The sequence below is a fragment of the Sceloporus undulatus genome, chromosome 5 (genome assembly GCF_019175285.1).
Source record: "Sceloporus undulatus isolate JIND9_A2432 ecotype Alabama chromosome 5, SceUnd_v1.1, whole genome shotgun sequence".
NCBI classification, from domain to species: Eukaryota; Metazoa; Chordata; class Lepidosauria; order Squamata; family Phrynosomatidae; genus Sceloporus; species Sceloporus undulatus.
This window is the reverse complement of record NC_056526.1, coordinates 128,720,569-128,743,986: the sequence shown is the minus strand read 5'-3', so window position 1 is coordinate 128,743,986 and position 23,418 is coordinate 128,720,569. Positions and strand designations below refer to the sequence as shown.

Here is a 23,418-nt window from a genome sequence, read left to right as displayed (position 1 = left end):
ATGTCAAGTTGACCCAAACAGTTGGACAAGGAATGGATTTGGAAGTGCCAAATAAGTTTGCGCATATCAAGTAGAAGTGTAATATGTAATCAATATAGGAGGAGTTGAAATTGCAGCTTGTAACCAATTATAAATCCAAATTATGCATTCATTATTGTAACCACAAATTAACTGTATAAAAATATCAGCTTTGCAAGAAAGAAGGGCTCCTCTCTTTTGAGGCACCCTTGTGCACATGTATATCTGGCTTTGGATAATAAACTGCTTCCTGATCACGAAAACTCATCTCTTTTGCCTGTCTGTTGGGGTCATGAGACTGCCAAAATCTCAAAGAGAGCTGGGGTGACACAGTCACACTATATTCTGCTTTCAATGTTTACAGAGCAAGTTCTACAGAGTCTGAAATTTGGAGTGTTGACCGTGAACTTTAGTCCTCTGACCTCCTATTATCACTTTGTTGTATGAGTTGTGGTGAGGAATAACCTTTTCCCCAGGGCATTTCCTGTGCTGCTTTGACTATACAGCATTCTACTGACAACTTGGAAAACTGTGGCCCATACAAGCCCAAAGATCATTCCATTATTGTTCTGTCTTTCTTCAGATTTTGTTCAAAGCAGCTCACAAAACAAAATGTAGGAAAAGTCAGTTTTAAGAAAATGAGCATGAAACAAATAAATACAAATTAGCATTCCAACTGTCAAAATTAATAGCAGCAGCATATCCTAAATTCATTGAGCCAAAGATAAATACAGTTGTCCCTTCATTTTTGTAGACTTCGAATTTGCGGTCTCAGTCTTTCACAGACTGGCAAGCAGGGAGGGTTAAAATAGCATGTGCACCCATGGTGGGTGTGCGGAGCCGCGCCTAGTAGTGCACAGCCATTCCAGCCAATGGGTCTTGAATATTTGCAAATATCCATTTTCGTGTGGGGTCTAGAATGGGCTGAGTTCTAGATCAGTGTTTTCCAAACTTGGTCCTCCAGATATTTTGGACTTCAGCTCCCAGAATTCATGACTGTTGGCCAAGCTGATTAGGGCTTTTGGGAGTTGAAGTCCAAAACTGGAGGATCAAAGTTTGGGATCCATTGCTCCAGGTAAGTAGGTACAGGATAAGACAATCAAGGAGACATTACTAAGGAGAGTATATTAGAGGCAGAGTGCCAACAAAGAAGTCTCTGTCACCAATTGCTATCTCCCTAACCAAGGTGGCTTCAGCCAGAGCACAACATCTCTTTAAAGATAAGCCATGGATAAAACAGCTTTTGAAGAGAGCTTGGAAAATTAACTTTTGGGGATGATTCCCAAAGAGTAACTTTTCCAAGCCCAGTTTTAAAATATATTTTATGTATAAATACAGGGCAAATCTTTTAACTGCTTTCTATAAGAAAGCAATCACTTTAGATTGAGTTTAAGATAATAGTCATCACGAAGGCCATGGCAATGTCTCATAAGAGAGTTGGAGTGGTATTAGTTACTAGACACAAAATACTCCAGGGTAGTTAGATAGCAATTCTAAGCTTATGCCTAGTGAAAATTAACTCCATCAAGAGACACCTCAGTCCTTTTTTTTTTTTTTTACTGGAATGGTTCCCAAAAGCATGTTTGCCAATACTTGTAATATGATAAATGGGCATTCATGCCAGGATTCCTGAATGATAAAGTCTTATTAAGTATCCCAGAGAATCACATCCACAATTAAGCAGGTTTCTCAGAGGACAATTTTTTTTTTCTGATTTAAGATGTTAATTTTCCAGCAGACAAGCATAATAAAGGTTTGTCTACATTTTTGTTACTAGTATGGTCTCATTCAGTGAGAACATAAATATCATTTTTTTTCCTGGTGAATCCAAAATCCAGATCAAATTTTATGGTCTTTTAAAGCCTCTGTTCCTGTTGCTCTAATCACTCTTTTTACGAAAGGAGGTGGAATTGAGCTTTCAGTCTACATGAACATACTCTTGTTGTAACAGTCAACACCACGAGAGGCAGACTTGCAGGCTTTTGTAACTCCCAATAGCATCAGGTTTTTTCCTCTCCTGTATGATTTTTAAAAAATATCTTTGTCAGACAAAGAAGCTAGCAACTATTGAAAGCCAGCATAATGTGTTTTTTGTGCCTTCTGGTTGGCCCAGTAATGGTAAGACCAATGAGTATTTTGGATTTCATTTAATGGTCAATATGGCTGCTCCTGCATTTTTTTTGCTCATGTTACTGATGAGAAAAACCTTATCTGCCACAGTTTAAAGATAACTGCATGTAGTTTTAAAGTTTTTGCCCTATTGTTAATTTATTTTTGAGACAGGATAAGATATATTATGTGTAGACCTTTCAGGGTATGGCTAATGACTTATTTAAAAGGTGAGCACAAAATAGATCTGATAAAAACAATACAAAGCATATTTTTTATACCAGAAATGCCCTGATTAAAGTAACATCCACCAAAAATTATTAGACAATAATATGGGAACAAGGATTATCCAATGGCCCTAATTTTATTTAAAATGGCCTGCATGTATGCTAGGATGCTATAAAATATATCCCTCACTTCTGAACGCCATTTCATTAACAGATGCAATGTATTTATTACTATCTTTAATACTGTAATATTTTTAAAAATCACCCAAATGTTTTTTGGAACTTAAAACTCCTCCAGGAAGAGAGTGACACTAGGTTTTATGTGATGATCAGTAATAAATTAGAACAACCAATTAGATGTGCAGTACTACATTTCCAGTGGGACTTACGCTTGAGTAAGTGTGCACAGAAGTGGAGCATAAGATTGTAATCCTAGACTCACTCACTGGGAATAATACTTTATTAAACACACTGGGATTTATACAGGATTGTTGACACAGTTCTTTCATTTGTTGACAGAGAGAAAACTGGTGAAAAAAAATACACCCATATCATGTCTTCCATTAAGCATTCATACAAAGGGCTACATATCATACCCCACTGAAACGAATGACAAAAGGAGCACTGACTACATATTCAGAAATACATATTTAAAAACTGATATTATTTAGATAGATTTAAAAGCCTTAATGACTAATGAAGCAAAGAACCAGAAATGGCAGCATTATTCATGCATTAGGAAATAGGCTAAGCACACATAGTGGCTTCAGTTACCTTATTGGGGTTACTTCCCCCAGTGCTGTAGAAACCTGCCCTTGCAGTGTTTCCATAATATTGTCATCTGAATACAATTGCATAGGTGTGTTAAATTGAGCATGTACAATCTTGACACCAGGAAGTTCCATTTCTAAAGGAATGTTGGGGGCCATCTTAGCTGCAGCTTTCAACTCAGTTGGACAAATAGTGCTAACAGTGCTAACTGAAGAGGGCGTGCTACGTCCGCTGCCGCCGTCAATACCAGAAGGAGTACTGCATACACTGTGCCAAAAACCAGTACAGGAGAAATATGTGATGCAAACCAGAGAGAAAATTAGAAATGAAGAACAGGAGTTGCAAGTGCAAGAAAAGAGAATCAAGCTAATGAACAAAATGCAAGAAAATTAAAATGGGATCCAACTTTTATAGTCTTTCTTTATGCCATTCTGCATATATGTCTAAATTTAATGAAATTATCATGCCCACATTCCCACTGTGTCAAAATCTGACACATGATTATCTTAAGATATTGATTTGACCAAATTCATGACATAAACCAGCATTAGATGGAAATTCAGAAGTTCTCTTGCCACTCCCATGTTCAAAACAACACAGTTTTTTAATATTTACATACTTCTGTCTTAGATAATAGAGACCACAGTGCCAATGTATGTTTTTGATGCTTCCATAACACTTTAGCAACACCAGCAATCTGTTTTCTCACCATGCACTGGTTTAATGGTAGATACAAGTCATCCTAAGCACAAATGCATAGGTAAAAGATAAGCATGCTTACTATTTTTATGATGATCCTCAAACTATTCAAACATGCCTAATAAACATTTTCTTGCATTTATTTCAGATTGACAAGGGAAGCATGCTTTTACATTTTTAATCACAAGCTCTCAATGGTCCAAAACAAACATTATATTGACTAGGAATGTAATATTGATGGTTGACACCATTATTTTTCTTGGTTCAGAGCTGCTGTGTGGTATAATCTTATCTTGATAGAAAAATCTGCCCTTTCACTTGCTCACAAGCTCTTCAATAAGCCAGAACATCATATATGGTAAATTTTATATTAAAAAAGCTTTATTTTCAAAACCATTGCTTTTATTGCTGTTCCTTAAAGACAAGGAGTGTTTCATTCATCCCTTTGCACCAGTTAGCTGATTTGTGCTATCTTTTGTAGCTCTCATTTGTCCTATGAAGCTGTAAGTATGAGAATACAGGTGTAGCATTTCTCTGTGAATTTTGCCCCTGCCCTGTAAATAACATTGGTAGGAGTGATTTAAATTTTAAATAATTACTGCATCAGGAGAGGATCAAAACCTTCCCTGGTAATGCTGCCCTGACGAAAGTCAGAGGCGCTACCACCTGCCTTAAAATTTAATAAGTATTTTACAATTAAAAAGTAGCTGCAGAATGTAGTAGTCTGTCTCTTACAAGATATATGGTTTTACCCTCAATTTCACAAGGTGTATTACTTTCAAAAAGAGAGTCATCTATTAGAGGTGATGTAATATGTTACAAGTTACTCATACTGTAGACATCTGTGGGGAAACTCTAAAGCCTCTTTTAGCTAGAAGACAATCGGCTGCTTTTGACCTAGTCACTGGAAACTTAGTGTCCCACCATGCCAATAAACCTATATGACAGAATTTGAGAAGTTACTTTTGGGATTACCACTCCCAGAATCCCCAGTTAGCATGCCTTTTGGAGTCGTGGGAGTTGTCACCCCCCAAAATGCAATTTCTCCACATTCCATCTACATGATAGGTTTGCCACCATAGATTTATAATGTGTGAAGCTGCTCTAAGGATGAGAGTTCAGGTATTTACTACTGCATTATAACATAAATACTGTAAGACCATAATGCAATGTCAGCTTTTCCTGCCTTTGTATGAAATGTCATCCTCAAAACACGAAGTTATCTTCCCTCAAGGATATCATGTGGAATTTATGTAGGACCATGTTGTCATACCCTTTAAGAAATGCACATTCCTTACCATCAAAGGCAAGTCAAAGAATTCCAGAAGCATCTCACATGCGCCAACACAACTATGCAGCCAGTTTTACAGTTGCCAGGACACTCAGCCAAATATCCATACAAGGGGACAGCCATACAGCCACATGCTGTTACTAAGAAATAAAATAATCTTCAGAAGCTGTAAGCAAGACTGATCAGTAAGGAGAGTGTTAACTCCAAAAGCTGAAGAACAGAATGAAAAAGCCACATACATGTGTTGGTATAAGCAATAAAACACTCCACAATGGTGCCAGAGAGACTTGCAGGTGAGGATGGGTAGTTACCAAAATAATTTCTGATGTCCACCAGCAGCAAATATTATATTTCTTGGTTACAATGTTGCTAGGTTAATGGCAAAGCCATCCTCACTGAAATAGTCCTTTTTTTCTTATAAGAGCTCTTTTTCAAAGGGTATAGCCACATTCTAGAATTAAAGCAGTTTGATTCCACTTTAACTACCATGGCTCTATCGTACAGAATCCTTGGATTTGTCATTTGGTGAGGCACCAGAGCCCTCTGACAGCACAGTCTGAATACTTCACCAGATACAAACAGAGTTATAGCAGTTAAAGTGGTGCCAAACTGTTTAAATCTCCAGTGTGGCTACACCAAAGACAATTGTGTAATATGACCAAAAGAGAGGGAAAAAATGAGAGTGCAGGTACTCAGTTTGCACCTGATTTGGCAAACTTTCTCTTAATTTCTGGTGTTACACCTTTTCAAATCCCCAGGTCACATGTGATATAGAATGTTACAAGTTATCAAAGAATGTGACATGGACAAAAATATCTCCATCAGACCATATCTTTTCTGTTTCTTACATTCCATCAGAATACTAATGTGTTTTCTCCTCTTGTTCTTGTTAGCCACAAATTAAGCTGATATGAGATAATGTGGCAAGTCCAAGATGTTTTGCTGCCTGAGATAGGGAAGAAGTGGACTAGATTGGGAGGGTTACTTGTTTTAACAATCCTAAAAGCTGAGGTCAGCAGACTCTTTTAAGGTATGCAGGATAGGCTGGGTGACACACACAGCTCTGTCCTCAAAATGCAGAAACTAAGCAGATAACTAGCTGGGTAGGAAGCTATTACTGTTGTTCCTCAGCATCTGCTGCCTGCTCTGATTTTCCCATTCTGCCTCATGCTTGAGCCACATCTTCCAGGTAGCCTAAACAGACTTGCAGCTGCTTTCTTTCTTTCTTCTACTATTTTAGATCTATTATGAGACTCAATGGATCTCACCCATGAGACCCTGAAAATGGTATTTTTGCAAATTACAGTTTTCCATTAATGGGCATTTCCAGGAGTTGTAATTCTCCCAACATAATTTTTCCAGGTTTTCCTACCAGCTATATGTCACTGTGAAGGGCCTTTTGTTTGTGTGGGGCCTTCTTCTGGTTCTGAGCCAAGAGAGGCATGTGTGGTATATAATATGTAATATATAAATATGCATGCATATTTTGTGTACACCACTTTGATCTTCTGGAAAAGCAGTATAAAAATAAAATATTATTATTATTATTATTATTATTATTATTATTATTATTATTATTCCAGGTTTTTCTTTGTTAAAAAAACAAGTAACTTCAACCTCCCTAAAAATTTAGCTTTCAAGTTTGAACTCTATTCACCAGCTATGTATAAACGACTATTTATTGAAATTAAATAATAATAATAATAATAATAATAATAATAATAATAATAATATCTTTATTTATAGCCCGCCTTTCCTTGGTAGATCAAGGCGGGTTACAAAGTACATAAATGTACAATTCCACAATAAACAAATACAACAATAAAACAGCAATAAAAACAAGCATGACTCTTGTACTGTAAGTCTGAGATATGTTCCCAGACTTAGTGCAGATAGTGAAAATCACGGATGATAGTGAACCCTCTATGTCCAGTGGAAGTTGACCATAGAATTGCACTGGAGGATCTCCAGATGCCTAGAAAGAGCGCATTCTTTCAGATGCAGGTAAGTGAAATTTCGGTGCTGTGGATATGGGGGTCATACTGGGCAAACTGCTGTGATCCTGATCAATACTGGCACTACTAGGTATGTCCCATGATATAAAAACCAGGTCACCCTCTGTGATTTGGGTATGACATTTTGATTTTAGGTTTACATATGTGGTGAAGCACACAATGTAGTCATTAGAAGGCTTTACAACATACTAAAGTAGCCATGTTACTGTTTGGAGTTGAGTTTGGAGTAGCCATTGCATGTTACTGTTTGGAGTAGCCATTGCAAAACCATGCATCTAGTTACGGAGAGATTTTATAACCTGCTTGAGACTACAAAAGGTTTGGGCCGAATATTGTGCTTGTGTTCAAAGTAGCCCATATCCTGGAAAAAAAGGGGAAAGGATTACAAAAACAACTTTTTAGCCTGTCACTGTATAGTTTTTCCTAGAGATTAGCTAACACACATCACAAGTTAGTGAGTTGTAATTGATAGAGTAGCAGGAGTAATACATATGTTGTTACTGTGGAAAAGAGAGAATAAATAGAATCAAGCCAAAGATCAGCACCTTCAAAGCTGCAAAGATAACTGCACAGAGCAGGGAGTAAAAACATAGTAGGAGTTACATTTGTGTAAACTTAGTATCAAATAGGTCCCCTTGAAATCAACAGAATTTGCCCCATGATTCTATGTTTAGTCAGATGCAAGTCAATTCCAATCGGGATCACTTCTGTGAGTTTGCACACACATAGATTTTTAAAATTCAGCATGTAGTTTTCAGTGGATTGTCCTCCATAATACACAAAAATGCGATTCACTGTAGCCAACCCTCTAGCAGAGAACTATTTGTAATAATTGGTTTTGCTTTCATGAATATTTGTTTTAAAGTAAATATGCTGCAGAGCATCTCTAGGTTTTGGACATCAGAAAAGGTGGAAAACAGCAAGAGCTGGACTAAAAGAGTATGAAACAGAAATTGTACAGCTGTTGCAAGAACAAAAAGAGCAAATAAATCTTACAACATGGTACTTACTTTTCAGAGGCGTTTGGTATTAGGCCCCGCAGCTGTCCATGGAGAGCATCATGTATATTGCCAGATGAATACAGCCCAATTGGAGAGTTATAGGCAGAACTCACCACCTGCCTTTTGTCATCCAGATTTGCAGCCGCAACAAAAGGCTGGGCTCTCCTGTTGTGAGCTGTACCAATAGGCTTGAATTCCTGTGCATAACAGGCAGACAAAATACACAAAGCTACAATGCACATTTAAGCCAATAACAAGCATTGCCTCTAATTATTAATAAAATGCATTTTGCAACGAACTGACAAAGGCTTTGATTTAGTAAACCACTAAGCAAGCATCCTATGATTTGCCACAGGAAATGTTGCCATTAATCTCATTGTTAATTCTTGTAGAAATAACGACAGACTTCTAGGCATTAATATCTTTAATTATTTTAGAAGGAACCATGAGAGTTTGTCTGATTATTATACTTTACATATGGCCTATTTCTGAGAAAAGATGTATTTTAAAGTAATGATAGTCTCTATTAAATTGTAAAAAAAAGATCATGAAATGAAAAAGCATCATAGTCCCTGTAAATATAAACTGTACTCTGTCTGTCCATCAGTATTCTGATACATCTCTACAGAACACAGCGCATGCATAAATTGTTTAGTCCTAAAGCAAGAGAGTCATGAATGCGTAAGATGCTTGCTAGATAAATATTTTTAAAGCAGTTTGCAAAAGGAAAAGCTAAAAAACAAACAAACTGCAAAACACTCAGCACATAAGTAACCCAGTGGCATTTTATCACTACATCCTTGCAATGTAAGTGCTGTAAGTGCTGTGTTAAATAATAAAAAAAGAAGGCAAGGAAAATATAGATGTAACAAAAAAAACCTATTCTGTTTTCTGATCTACAACCAACTTAAACTATGATAGTAACTTTAACTGGCTCTTAAATTGTGAGGCAAACTCTTGGAATAAAATATCTTGCTCATTCCCTTTTTAGTATGTATGTTTTGTAAGCAGAAGCACATACAGCAAAAGCATAAAATGGCATATTGGATTCATCATTTGGTACTTGTATTTTTTTCTTCTTTCCTTTATTTTTTTTTTTAAATGATTGAGAAATTATGCTAGGTTAAAGTCTCCAACTCCATATTGTGTGGGGAGGGATAGGGATGAGAAAATGCTCAGCACAACTTATTCCTCCTTCCCTAGTAACACCAGAATTATACGAAATGAAAATAATTATGCATATTTGCTTACTTTTCACAACTTCTGAGTACTGAGGTCTTCTTGTGGCTGAATTTGGGCAAGCTATCTTTGTACAGAGTCTTGACATATAGACCAGTCAATAGACAAATATGATATGCACGGTCAGGATTACATTCTGGAGGGTTTGGGCTACTATATAGCAGGAATGGGGAGCCTGTGACCTTCCATCAGCCCACCTAGCACAGGTAATGTCGAGGATTAAGAGAGCTGGAGTCCAACAATATTCAGGGACCACAGGTTCCCCGTTCTTGACCCACAGTTTGTGCCGTTTGATTATTGTAAGAAGGCTACAAAATACACAATCTTCAGTCAGTTCCTGCTCCTAGCTTTCTGTGTTTCAGAGGGCTGATCTAAACATTCAGATATAGCCTTGTGGTATTAATCTTCATAGCCATATTGTAGTTCAAAATGCAAGTGGGAGGTTACAAATTTTAATGCTCCCCCAAAAGAAGTCTTTGTATGTAAATGGAAATCTAGCATGCTGAAGGGGTGGAGAAGATATCCCAATCTTCCCTCTGATATGTTAGCTTTTATGCTTGAAGGTGTCTTTTGTATCACTTGGGGAGAGCAATTCAGACCTCAGCCTACTACTTGCATTCATAAATTGTACATAGGGGGGCTCATATGAACATTGAAAACCATAATAAATATAATGAACTTTGAAAAGAGTACAATTAGCAAGATTTTGACAAATAAATGAATTGCAGAAACAACATGTTGCTGCACTCATTTTTTAAAAAAAACAAAACATTACCCAATGCACAAAATGAAAATGGCAAAGCAAACAGCAGCATCTTAAATTAAATTACATTAAAAACACAGTCCAGCTCTTGTGTTTATTATATGCAATAAAACTGTGAAATTACGCTGACAATTCACTAAGAGCCAAGATTGATGTGAAATAGCATATTATTAAGGAACCTGTTAGGGGCAGGATCACAGAGAGGTTGCTACCTTCCCCCCAATGCTATATTTTAGTGTTAAAAAGCATGTTCTGAACAGATCTCATTCAAGATAACATACAAAATGAATTCAACATTTTAAAGGCAAGTAACCCATTTAAAAAAAAAAACCCTAAAAATCCTATCATGTGATTTTTAGGAGATTATCGCATGTACAAATAATTTGACTGCTCCCCAACGGGCTGCAGCTGGGTTGCGGGATGCAGGCGGGTATTATTGCTTGTAATTTGTTGCTGATTCCACTGGGCGATTGCAACCTGGATGCATCCTGGGTCCCAGGTATGCCTCAGAGGCCACTTTCCAAAGACAGAAAGCTCCCAGCTACAAAAAGCAGCCTCTGAAGTGCACTGGGGACTTGGGATGCAGTTGGGATGCAATTGCCGCAGAATCGGCAGCTAATTATGAGCACTAATACCCACCTGCATCTCGCAACCTGCATGCATCCCATTCGGAAGCAGTCGTGTTATTTGTCCATGTGACAGTCTTCTTAGTTTTACTTTGTTATTGTTAACTGCCGTCAAGTCAAATTCAATTTATAGTGACCCTATGAAGGAGAGATCTCTAAGTAACCCTATCATCAACAGCCCCGCTCAGGTCTTGCAGACTCAGAGCTGTAGCTTCCTTGACTGAATCTATCCACCTGTAATGCGATCTTCCTTTTTTAGTACTGCCTTCCACCTTGCCAAGCTTTATTGTCTTTTCTAGTGAGTCATATATTCTCATGATATGGTCAAAATATGACAGTTTTAGTTTAGTCATCTTGGCTTCCAAGGAGAGCTCAGGTTTGATTTGCTCTATGGTGTTTATCAGACGAGCTCTTAAAGAGGTACTATTCCAGTGTGACTCCTCTAGCTGCCTCCTGTTGCATGCTGGGATTGGCAGTTTTAAGGAGGGGTATTTAGAATTCTCAGGCAGAGAAGTTCAGCTCCTTAAAACTGCCAATCCCAGCATGCAACAGGAGGCAGCTAGAGGAGTCACACTGGAATAGTAGCTCTTTAAGAGCATAGTGTGATAAACATCAAACATCAAACCTCCTCTGAACAAATCTTGCCTCCCCCCCAAAAACCCCCACATGATATGGATCTTATGGGCCGCCATAAGACATGAAGCGGAAATGTCTTGAAGGGACACAACAACAAGAGGTAGTGCCAACGCATTCGGCATTGGTCAGACTTCACTAGAAATCCTGTGTCCTGTTCTGGGCACCACAATTTCAGAAGATATGGACAAGCTGCAGTGTGTCCTGAGCAGGGCAACAAAGTGCACATCCGACCATTTAAAAAGTACAGAAAGCACCAGATTTTGTTTCTGTTCTTTCTGACTCATTTATTTGTCCTTTTAGAAAATGATAATTTGGTGGATGCAGTTAAATTTTCCCAAATTAGGTGTTGTCATCCATCTGAAAGTTATTAATGTGCTACGAAAATAGATGCAGATACATCATCACAGTGACTGAGATGAATCAGTGTAAGGGATTTTCAGTTAATTAATCTGAGGCAAAGGTGATATTTTTCAGGGACTAGCTACAATGAGGCTAAACAATAATAGTAGTACAGTATTAGTAGTAGTAAAAATTACAGATTGGGTAATTTTAAAAAGTTTGTGATATGTTTCCTTAGTTTTGAACAAAATAGGATAAGAGATGTGGAGTAACTGGAATTAAATGTAAATTTAAAAAGCATGGAAAAGAATAATATAAGGACATTCTGTCTGTAAGAATTGTGACAATGAAACAGAGATTGTTATAACCAAAGCAGCATGCTAGATTTCTTTTCATGAGAAGTATTTCATGTACAGCTAAATTACATGCACAAATTATTAAATATGAAGAGCCAGCATGGTGTAGTGGTTTGAGTGTTGGACTACAACACTGGAGACCAGGGTTCGGTTCCCGGCTCAGCCATAAAACCCCTGGGCGACCTTGGGCAAATCCCATGCTCTCAGCCTCAGGGGAAGGCGATGGCAAGCCTCCTCTGATCAAATCCTGTCAAAAAAAACCCATGATAGGTTCGTTTTAGGGTCACCATAAGTCGAAAACAACTTGAAGGCACACAATAGCAACAAAAACAACTATTGATAGATCATTGCTGAATGGTATTACTTAGTTTTATCCTTGGGTCAAAATCATGTAGATCTGCTAATGTGGTTACATGAGAGGTAGGAGCAGCCATAGTGATGGAAGAAGAGGTGGAGGAAGAAGGCTCCAACCCAACTATTTCATGACTGCCTGGTGCTGGTGCTTCTCAGAAGCAATGTACTATATGGGAGAAGTGATCTGGACAAAATGCCTGTGCACAGGTGATTTCACAAGGCATTCTTCCCACAGTAACTGGCTCAAATGACTCTTGAAACTAGGTGTGAAGAGGTGAAAAGTTATTAGCCTGACTAAAGTCAGTCAGTCTCAGACTTTGAAATGCCTGGGGGGGGGTCTATGGGGGAAATAATATAAAACTGGAAGCTCATCTGTTAACCTATCCAATAGGACCAGTTAGAAATAGAAATAGGGACAGAGGCATATAGGAATGGGTTAAATCTCGAGAAGACATGTAGAAAGAGAGGGTTTTGATGGGGACCAGACAAGACCTTTAGTTTGACAAAGGATGAGTGTATGGAAAGAGTTCTGAGAAAATCCTTGATTTGTTTAGCCAATGTAATGCTAGTTGTTTAACTTGCATGTTATATGAGAAACCATTTTGTTGTTCAACCTCTCCGTCTGGATATATTCTATTTCTGATTTAGCAAGCAATTAGTATCAGTAAATACACCTGTTTGTCCAGGCTAGTAGCCACCCTAGGGACTGAGCACTAGATCTAGGCTGGGATTTTAGAGGTAAAAGGGCAAGGTGAGAAATGGGAGCCCAAGTGTTGGAACAGTGAGGACAGTTTGGAGAGGGGATCTGTCACACTAGGCATTCATGAAATAGATGGCTCAGAGCCAGCTGCTGCCTCCTCTCATCACTACTCTGATTATCCAAGCAAGTTCACAAGTATGCAGATTGTCAAAGCACTTGCAAAATGTTTTGTTCTGTTAGTGATTTGTCAAATAAGATCCTGGCCTTGCTCAAATACATCAGACTTGTAAACTATAGTACTGTATTATATAAGAACCTTTTCCTATAGGAAACTGTACAGTTCCTGTATATCCATTATTGTTGCTGTTAATTGCCATCCAGACTTAAATAAATAAATAAATCAGCTAAGAATATGTCAGTTTCTAATAGCCCTTCGTCCAAAAGGTATGGGAATTGTGCCTTCTTGTTCATTGTCACAGATATTTTATTGTTACCTTAAACAGTCAGTACCAGAAACTGACAAGTAGGTAAGACATATAACGGGTAAGCTACTGATTTAGAGCACTTGCTACCTGTGGTTCAGCTTCCAGGTTTATTTTGAATGGATGCGGCTTCCCATCTTCTGATACTTGTGGAGACCACAATTTTGTCTCTCCTCTGCAGGTGAAGAATGAAGAATGCGTTCAGTTGGGTTTTTTATGTGTGCTATCCTAAAATCCAAAATATTTTCCTTCCTTTTTTTTTTTTAGCACAGCACAAGATGTTTTAAATCAAAGACTTCAAAGATTTAAAATGAAATTCTATTCATCTGGGCATAACCCCCATTGAATTCAGTGGATCTTACACCTGACTGCACACATACAGGACTGTGCTATTAAATTGCATATTTAATTTTACATAAAAAATAGATAGCATCAAACAAGCCAAATTATACTGCTAGAAAAGAAAAGAAAAAGGAGGAGGAAGCCCTTTGGTTTGTGTCTAGTTTATATGCTGACTCATAGCAAAATAAATACAGAAAGAACTATGAAATAATGATATGGTAATGTAATATGGTAATGTAAGACTCATTTATTATTTTATATTTATTTATGTATCTATATTTAGCTATAGGTAAAAACAGAAGGTGAAATAATCTGTGCTGAATAAGGATATATGGAATAAAATAGCTCAAGCAGGTAGGGCTAGCATGAAGACAAAAGTACATGATTCTGGGGTTGTCTACATGGTTAAAAAAGACCCTAACTTTGAATTGGCAGTGATCCAGACATGTGACATTCTGACCAATTCACAGAAAGTGCAAGGCTTTTAGGTACCTGAGTGAGGACTTTAATGCACAGAAAAAAAATCTCATTTTTTCCTGATTTTCTTGGAAAATTCAGATGAGTAGATCTGTGACCATTGGATTCACACTGGCAGCAGAGTCAGGGGCTTGTGACGGTTGGGATGAGACAGACAGGGTCATTGCAGATCTGGAAAACCTGGGGCCCACTCAAATTTTATGGTAAGTGTAGACTTGCCCTGCATCTTGCATTATTGTTAAGATGAAGGCAAACTGGTGGCATTTCCTTAAGATGTGACTTGAGCTATGATTAACCACAAACTACAATTGTATTTAAAATGTGTTAAGACAAAACTAAAACCAATAAAAAGCACTGGTTTATGTTTTCCTGAATAATAGTACAGTGAAACTTGAACTATCAACCTTTGGGCTGGAGACTTCTTTTCTACCGGTGTGCCTCGCACTTAACATATATGTGTACTTCATGTTCTTATATCTCCAGAGTCAAAAAATATGTATTGTAGGGATAGGGAATGTGAATGGAACAGCCCTCTCCCCCATCCTGCTATATTATTTGCATGACAATGAACATAAGTGAAAGACAATAGTGAGTCTTAAATATTTATGGGAAACACATAATCCATTACTGCATTTCAGATATTGTGAAATCATACCTTTCAATCTTCAAACACAGCTGATGTGAGGCTGCTTTAATTCTCTCCTGTGCATCATTGTGAGTCATGTTCTCTGTGCTATAGCCATCAATAGCTATAATGATGTCACCGGGACATAGATTTGCTTGTGAAGCTTTGCTTCCCGGAGTAATCTGAAATAAATAAATAAATAAATAAATAACCCTTCTAAACTATTTGTTGACCTATTAATCCTCACTTCAGGATTCATATTAATAACATTGCCTGTGCTGTGTAAACTGGTCTTCTTTACTAAACAAATATAATGTTTCAATGTTATGAGAAAGTAAATTCCACTAATATCGAAGAACTTCCACCTATGTAGCTTTGAGCTAGGAATTAAGAAGCAAACTACTTATGTTTTAAATTAACACAACCTCTGACTACGTACTTCATTTAGCATGACTTTCTTCCATCTTAAAAACAAAACAAAACAATCTAACTGAAGTTAAATATTTTCCTGTAATGTACAGAAAGAAAAGCTCCTCACTGAATTCAGGGGAGGGGATCAATTTACTGTACAACCAGTATGTACTGTAAGTGGATTGGAAACTTTCATTAAAGTGAAGTCTGCACTATCTTAACTCTTCAGCATCTGCAGTAAGGGGGTGGTTGTGGGCAGAGAGAGGGGATTATGCTACCCACTATATGAGCTCCCTCCAACAATGATCCTACAAAAAGATTATAAAACCAGCAGTGATGTTCCTGCTAGCTGCCATGCTTTACACTAGCATCCTAAATTCTTGCACAGCACCATAATCACCTGCAGTGCTAGCATAATATCCGGCATCCTCCATGATCGTGAAGCTGCATACTATTGTTCAGTAGAAGCTTATGTACAGTACAGTATTGAGGAATCACAGCTTAAAAATAAATGCAAACCAAACTGTAACACTTTGTTGCTGTTAATTGCCATCAAGTTGATTTCAATTTATACAGAGACTCTATGAATGAGACCCCTCCTATTACCAACAGCCCTGCTAACCTGCACCTGTAATGTGGTCTCCCTCTTTTCTGACTGCCTCCTACTTTACCAAACATTATGATATTTTCTAATGAATCCTGTCTTCTCACAATTTGTGTAAAGTATTATAGTCCCAGTTTACTTATTTGACTTCTAGGAAGCTGTTGTTGTGTGCCTCTGAGTAATTTCTGACTTATGGTGACCCTAAGACAAATTTATCACTTTTTTTGGGCAAGGTTTGTTTAGAGGGGGTTTGCCATTGCCATCTTCTGAGACTGAGAGAGTGTGACTTGCTGAAGATCACCCAATGGGTTTTTATCCTTGAGGGAGATTGCCAGAATAATACTCCAATGCTCAAAACACTAGCGTGCAGACTTAGGCGGCTTACAGACCGCCATTAAAGTACGGAGTCAGTCCATACTAGGGTTAGGAAGGTACGGTGCTTCCGCACCCCCTAACCCTAGTACGGACTGAGTCCGTACAAAATGGCGGCTCCCCTTCCACATGGGGGCCGCCATGATGACGTCACAACCGCTCTATATGGGGTGGCATGGATGTGACGTCGTCGGTCCGCGCCAGGGCGCTTAGTGCGCCCTTTGCGTGGACCAGGAAGGAGCTCTGTTTCGGAGCTCCTTCCTGGTTTGCGGCGCTGCTTTGCGTTGCTGGGCGCAGCCTTCAGACGGCTGCGCCCAGCAAAGCAAGGGAGAAAGGGGCCAAGCGGCCCCTTTCTCCTCCTCCCCGCCACTTCTATTTTTTCCTTGAGGGAGATGATTGAAGCCCCAAGGACACCCCTTTCCAGGCTGCGGGGAAGGGGCCTTTTGCCGCTTCCCCGCAGCCTGAAAAGCGGCGGATCGGGGCCTCAGCGGCTGCTGTTCTGGCACCTGAGACCCTGATACACCGGGGAAAGGGGCGGGTACAGCCCGCCCCAAATGGGCGGTCTGTAACCCGCCTTAATTTGCTTTAAGATCTACTCATTTTTCACAGTCCATGGTATCCATACTTTCCTCCAACAACACATTACAAATGATTCCCTTCATATCAGCTTCCTTCAACTCTCACAATCACACATAGAAACTGGAAATATCACAATCCTGATCTTGTTATTCAGTGATATATCTTTACACTTAAGGATAGAGCCCTGGTGGCGCAGTGGTTAAATGCCTGTACTGCAGCCATTCACTCAAGACCACAAGGTTGCGAGTTCAAAACCAGCAAAAGGGCCCAAGCTCGACTCAGGCTTGCATCCTTCCGAGGTCGCTAAAATGAGTACCCAGACTGTTGGGGGCAAATTAGCTTACTTGCTAATTAGCTTACTTGCTGTTCACCGCTATGATCTTTGGAATAGCGGTATATAAATAAATAAAAAACAAAACAAAAACAAGGATCTCATCTAGTTCTTTTATAGCTGCCCTTCCAAGACTTAGAGCCTTATTGCATTACAAAAGAAAGCCAAAAGGTAGCAAGAGAGAAGCAGCTTTCTTCTTGCCTCGCTGCACATTGTTGTGGAACTTCCATTCTCCCTCCAGAGGGAGATGGTTGTAAAAGAACCATCAAAACAGATTTTTCCAATGTGACAAAATACACACTTTTACAATCATCTCCCTCAAGGAAAAAATAGAAGTGCTTCAATGGCATGCGGAGAGGCAAGCAGAAAGTTGCTTCTCTCTTGATGCCCCTTTGTCATGTGATAAGGCTCCTAGTCTTTTTCTGATTTTTTGACTACGACTTCCATTTTGATTCATGATTGAACAAAATTATAGAAAATCTTTAAATATTTTAACATCTTCAGCTCCTGCTTTAAAGTTATGTAAACCATGGGTGGTCTTTATTTGTATTTTCATAATGTTCAACCATAATCTTGCTTTTTGCATTTTCCTCCTTAACTTTCTTCAATATCTGTTCAAAGTCTGTTTTCTGTTATTAGTATGGCATCATCTGCATATATTAAATCATTGATGTTCCTTCCACCAATTTTTAAGCCTCTTAGTTCACACATAAATTATGATGGGGAAAGCAGAGGGGCTATTCATAAGATCCACAAGGCTCCTTCCTGGCTTCCCACAAGTTTAGCAAAATCATGGCACCTTTTATGTCCTTGGGTTGAATACACCGCTATCATTCTGTAGTGTGAAAGGGCCCAGGCTGGAGAAGGATGATCTACAGCATGCACTGATCATGCATATCCTGTGCAGCAAATGTTATGACCGAGTCACTGAACTACTAGTCCATCTAGCTTTGTAATTACAACATATCCGCTCAAATGAATCATTGGCGCGTTACAGACCGCCTAAAATGGGCAGTGTTGCGCCGCTGCTGGTTGCTGTGTCCGGGAACCGCAGCAGCCAAACCGCGCGGTTCCCGGGCGCAGCAACAAAGCGCCAAAATGGCGCTTCTCCCTGTGCTCTGGAAGAGGTGCCGCAAGGCGCGAGGCGTGCACTCACGGCACCACTTCCGGTGTGCAATGTCCGAACGCTGTGCGTCCGTGACGTCAAAATGGCGGTGCCCATCTGTATGCGGCGCCGCCATTTTGACATAGTCGTTACATGCAAGGAGCAAGGTGTGTCAGGAAGCGTTGCCCCTCGCGCATAACGACAGTGCCCCATAGGGCCTGTCCGGAACGCGCCTCTGCTATGCTAAAAGCACTTCTTCTGTCAGACAGAACAGAAAGTTAGGCCACGCAATATTTATGAGAACAAGCAATATCCAATGCTATTACAACCATCAATAAAGTTTCACATAGATTCTCAAGGCTGACCTTGTCTGTGAAAGATTTTTGCCAAAAGCGATTAGCATCTTTATGTCTCTTGAGCCCTTAAATACATGGTGTGCAAGAATAAGGTGCTGATATTTCATAGTCAGGAAAGTCATTAAAAAAAGTGCTACACTTCCAGGTGTTGACTGACTGCTGTCATATAATAAGAGCTCCAGTTCCTGATGTCTGTCTTTCTTTGGCACACCCAAGCTTCAGCGTGAAGGAAATGACAAGTAGGCTGGGTTACACCAAGCTGTATCACCTTTGGCCTTCCTTCCTATTCAGTCAACAGCAGCAGCCTAGCTGAACATAGTATCTACCACTGCCTAAGAGGTAAAGAAAAAGACAACTTTACAGTATGGCACACCATGGTTTCTATCTGTTTTCTTTCCTCACATTACCCAGAATGTCATCAGTTCTATAAAAGGAGTGGGAGCAATTTTTTGGGATTGTGTCCTTCTCCTAAAGATATACTAAATAACCACTGGACTCTTCAGATTTACATATTATTATATACAGCTGACGTTGATGCATTCCTGTTGATTAATAAATCTTTCTTTTAATAGAAAGGGGGAGAGGTACTATCCAAACCAAAGCACATAGCCATTCGACTCAAAGGGAGAGTTTGTGTGTGTGTGTGTGTATCTTACTGATATGAATGGGACTTAACAGTGCTTAAATGGGGCTTGTGTTTTGTCCTCCTACTAAGTCAGTAGTGTGAATTATGCAGCCCTACAGGTGTCGTAGGACTGCAACTCCCAGTTTTCTGACCATTGGCTATGCTGGCTCAGACCAATGAGAACTGGACAGTCCAAGAATATCTAGAAAGCCACAAATTGCCCACCCAAATTGATCAATGAGCAGCATACACAACCAAAGTATACTATAAGAAATTACCTACTTTATATATCTTTTTCATGAATGTCACAGATGTAGTTGTTAGATGTGATTTTTTTTTCATTGCTCTGTTTTTAAAATTGTGGCATCATGGGATTAGACATTTTTTAAAAAAGCAAAAAGGATTATCAGGCTGTAACCAGTTCAACTGCACTTGCTAGAAACTAAGACACGCTCCATTTTAATGGGGGTTACCTAAGGACCAGCCTTTAACAGAAGTGTACAGGGTGAAGACTGACATCCATGCATTACAACCTATTCATATTTCAGGAAATAAGATCCTGCCACATATAAATAATTATTCTTTTGACTGTGGGGGTGTTATCCTTTTTCAACCATGCAACTAGCTTCTCCTAGGAATTTATTCCTTCTGTTTTTGATCTAGTGAAAGATAATGTTTAAGTACATAGATGCTAATCCTTTTCTAGGCTGCCTTTAAGAATTCCAGGAATCTCTCTCTGTTGTAGAAGCAGACATGCACCAACACAACTCTGCAATACAGACTGGTAGAAACTGTTTTTAGTGTGAGATATAGTATCATTGTTGTTTGTAAATGCAGTGTTTCTGGATATTCTGGATAAGTTTTGCTCTAAAGTGCCTTCCACATTTCTTTTTGGCAAATAGTTTTTATTATTTAAGACATCTTGTTGATATCATATCGTAACAGCTACCATATATAGTAATTTCAAATACATTTAACCCCTTCTCCCCCTCCCCCCCAAATATTGTCCTTCTACTATTCATATTGGATTAAGCTTTCCACATATTAAATAGTTAAAATGATTTCCAAAACTGTGTGGTCCAGTAAATGGACAAAACAAAGATAGAGTCTCCTTTGGATCCACTTTTAAATTATACTTTACGAAATAGTTGAACTGTAATGAGGAATCCTTAGAGGAGAGTCCTGAAATACCACAGTACAACGTATTGCACAATACATGACAATTGCATATGAGAAATTTAATATGGTGCAGCCATTACTAGAATGTGTTAATTTGGAGTATGCACAGGAGCTTGACATGGCAGGAGAAATGAAACAAGCAAGAATATCTCATATATGCAAAGCGTGTATGTCAGGTTCAAACCTAATTTCTTTGTGATATATTCACTCTGTTTGCAAATAATTAAAAATTCACCTCATTAAACTGCTATGCAGAGTAATATATCAGCCTCACCTTGATTTAAGGGTGTCAGGTTTACTGATTTATGACTATGGCCCACAATCAGATACAAGAACTCAGTTTATTGTATTAGCATAGCAAACAGCTTTTTCTTAAACAAATATTGCAATACAATAAGGCAGAATAAAATTTTCATAGAAAATTAGAATACATTATGCCAATATATCCATATACAATTCAGATTCATGAAGGTCACCAGACATAATGCTGCAGGTGAGAGCAGCGTATGTGCACATCCCATGTTACCTTACTAAAAGGAAAGTGATGGCATTACTGTTTTTTTCACATTTGTACTATGTATTCATAGCATCTGGATGAAATTCTATCGAAGCCTCAGGGAGTATGACCTGTCTGAAGCCAACACATCAGAGGGACATCTCGACATAGGTCTCAGCACAAAGGTCACTAGTAAACCACAAAAAACAAATTTTGATGGTAAAAGGCCATTTCACTGGGGAAAGATAGCAGGTGATAACACAGCAACCTTCAATATTTCTGCCTTTGTAAAGGTCACCCCATAATCCCTGCTTCTATCCAACTTTTCTTTGTTAGTCATTGAACTCAGCTGTTCCTTCCTCTGTTCCAGCTCGCAATCCCTCTGGAGTGTCTTTCTTGCACCATTATATCTGGAGTAATCTTTCTTACATGCCCAGCTGTTACTGCTGGTCTCTTCCCAGTTCTAGCAGGATGCTGCAGTTGAAGTCAAAGCAACTTCTACTTCTGGGGTGTGTGGATGCATGTCTGTATATGCATGTTGTGTGTCCCCTTGTTCTTTATGCTGTCTCATCAGTTACCAGTTACTACACTTGTCCCTCCACATTTGCAGCTTTGACTTTTGCAGCTTTGATTATTCATGGATTTCATTAATATGTTCTCTCTAGGAATATCCTCCAGTAGAATTCTATGGCCAACTTTAACCAAAGGTTGCACTGAGGGACCTAGAGATTCCTAGAGAGAATACTCCACTAGGTATTTGTAGCTCCTCCAGTGCAATTCTATGGTCAATGTCTGGCAGATGCTGACCACAGAGTTGCCCTGGAGGACCTGGAGATTCCTAGAGAGGTGTTCTGTCAGGTAAAAACACAGTGGTTTTGTAATTTGTGGGTTTTCCACATTCATGGGGGTCCTGTGCCCCTAATCCCAGCAAATGTAGAGGGACAAGTGTATATTTTGATTGCCCAAGAATCCCTTGAAGTTCCTGAGTCTTGGTAGGCCAGTCCAGCATAGAAACTTATAAAGAGGATAATTCTTACAACAAAAAATTTGATCAGAGGAAATTAGGCAAGATATTGATTATAGGATGCACTGTATAGTATTTGTGTACCTAGGAAATGAAGACTTCAGTCCTAAACACATTTACAGTCGGACCCCCGTCTCTGTGGAGGATCCATTCCAGCCCCCCCCCCTCTGGATACCAATATCTGTGCATGCTCAGATCCTGTTTTTCTAATGCCAACGCAGCACACACCACCATTAAGAAGAACTTGCTGTCTGCAGATGGTTAAATCAGTAGATGGCAAGTCCATTGATACAGAGGGCAGACTGTACTAACAGGACTTCAAAAGATAGTCACAGTTAAAGCACAAAGTCACCAAGTCAGTTACTGTTACAGTTGGAATGTTAATAAATAACTCTTTGCATCCTCATTTTTCAAAAGGAATGGGGTCCTGGACACTTGTGGCACCCAGTACTGTGGGAAAAGGGACTATTTGTGATGGCCTCCACATGAAAGAGACCAGAGATCTTTATGTCTGGTGCAATGCACCATGTCATCATACATGAGGGGGGCAGAGTCATTGGCATCCCCCTTCATGTGCCTTTTTGCAAATTCTGAAGCATGACCCACCCTCTGTAGTGTGAGCTATCCAAGAAGGTATTTCCTTAATACATGTTCCTCCTGTTGAAGATGCTAAACTCATTTTATTGCCTGCAATTTGGTTCTTTCTAACTCACCATCCTGAGAGGGTCACCTCAGCTGTGAATGGAAGGAAGACTCTAACAAGTCTTTCATTCCAATAATAATTTCTCATGATCCTTCCCCTCTAAGACCCAATAGCTGAGTCACTGGCATTGGTCCATGACTTTGATTCTTGTTTACCTTGGTTTTAGCATATCAGTATATCATTTTAGTATTTTAGCATTTCATAATGTTCTCTTTTATTGTTTGTTCTTGATTGTATATGTTCTGATGTATCAGCCTTTGGTGAAAAGGGTGTTATAAATAAACATCATCATCATCATTTGTGTAATCCTGAGCTAAAGGACTGTAACGGCTCCTCTGCTGTAGAACTCACCACCAAAAAAGGTTATGGTACAGCAGTGATGTGTGTCCATTTTTGATGCAAAAGGCTTGGGAAGGCCCCAAACTCTAGCCAATTCCATTTCAGAACACAGCCTTGAAAATACTAAAATCTGCTAGCTCACAAACATTTTGCTGCTCATAATATTCTGCTTGGCAGTGTTTGATTATGTACTGTAACAATAGCTACCATTTTATAAATTCAGC

The 23,418-nt window shown here is 39.0% G+C and overlaps 1 protein-coding gene across 4 annotated transcripts in view; it reads right to left on the bottom strand.

The window, feature by feature from the left end:
• The window catches only part of PDLIM3 (PDZ and LIM domain 3), a 45,317-nt gene that overhangs the window by 3,670 nt on the left and 18,229 nt on the right, over window positions 1–23,418 (bottom strand). For 2 of the 4 annotated variants that reach the window (XM_042467691.1, XM_042467689.1), the window contains exons 2-5: window positions 15,101–15,252; window positions 13,717–13,801; window positions 8,141–8,328; window positions 3,129–3,392 (exon numbers count right to left, since the gene is read on the bottom strand). In XM_042467691.1, coding sequence (XP_042323625.1) covers window positions 3,129–3,392; window positions 8,141–8,328; window positions 13,717–13,801; window positions 15,101–15,168 — 605 coding nt within the window. In that variant the 5' untranslated portion in view covers window positions 15,169–15,252. Of the gene's footprint in view, window positions 1–3,128; window positions 3,393–7,429; window positions 7,492–8,140; window positions 8,329–13,716; window positions 13,802–15,100; window positions 15,253–23,418 lie in introns of all 4 variants that reach the window. The other 2 variants (XM_042467690.1, XM_042467692.1) reach the window with 2 other exon arrangements.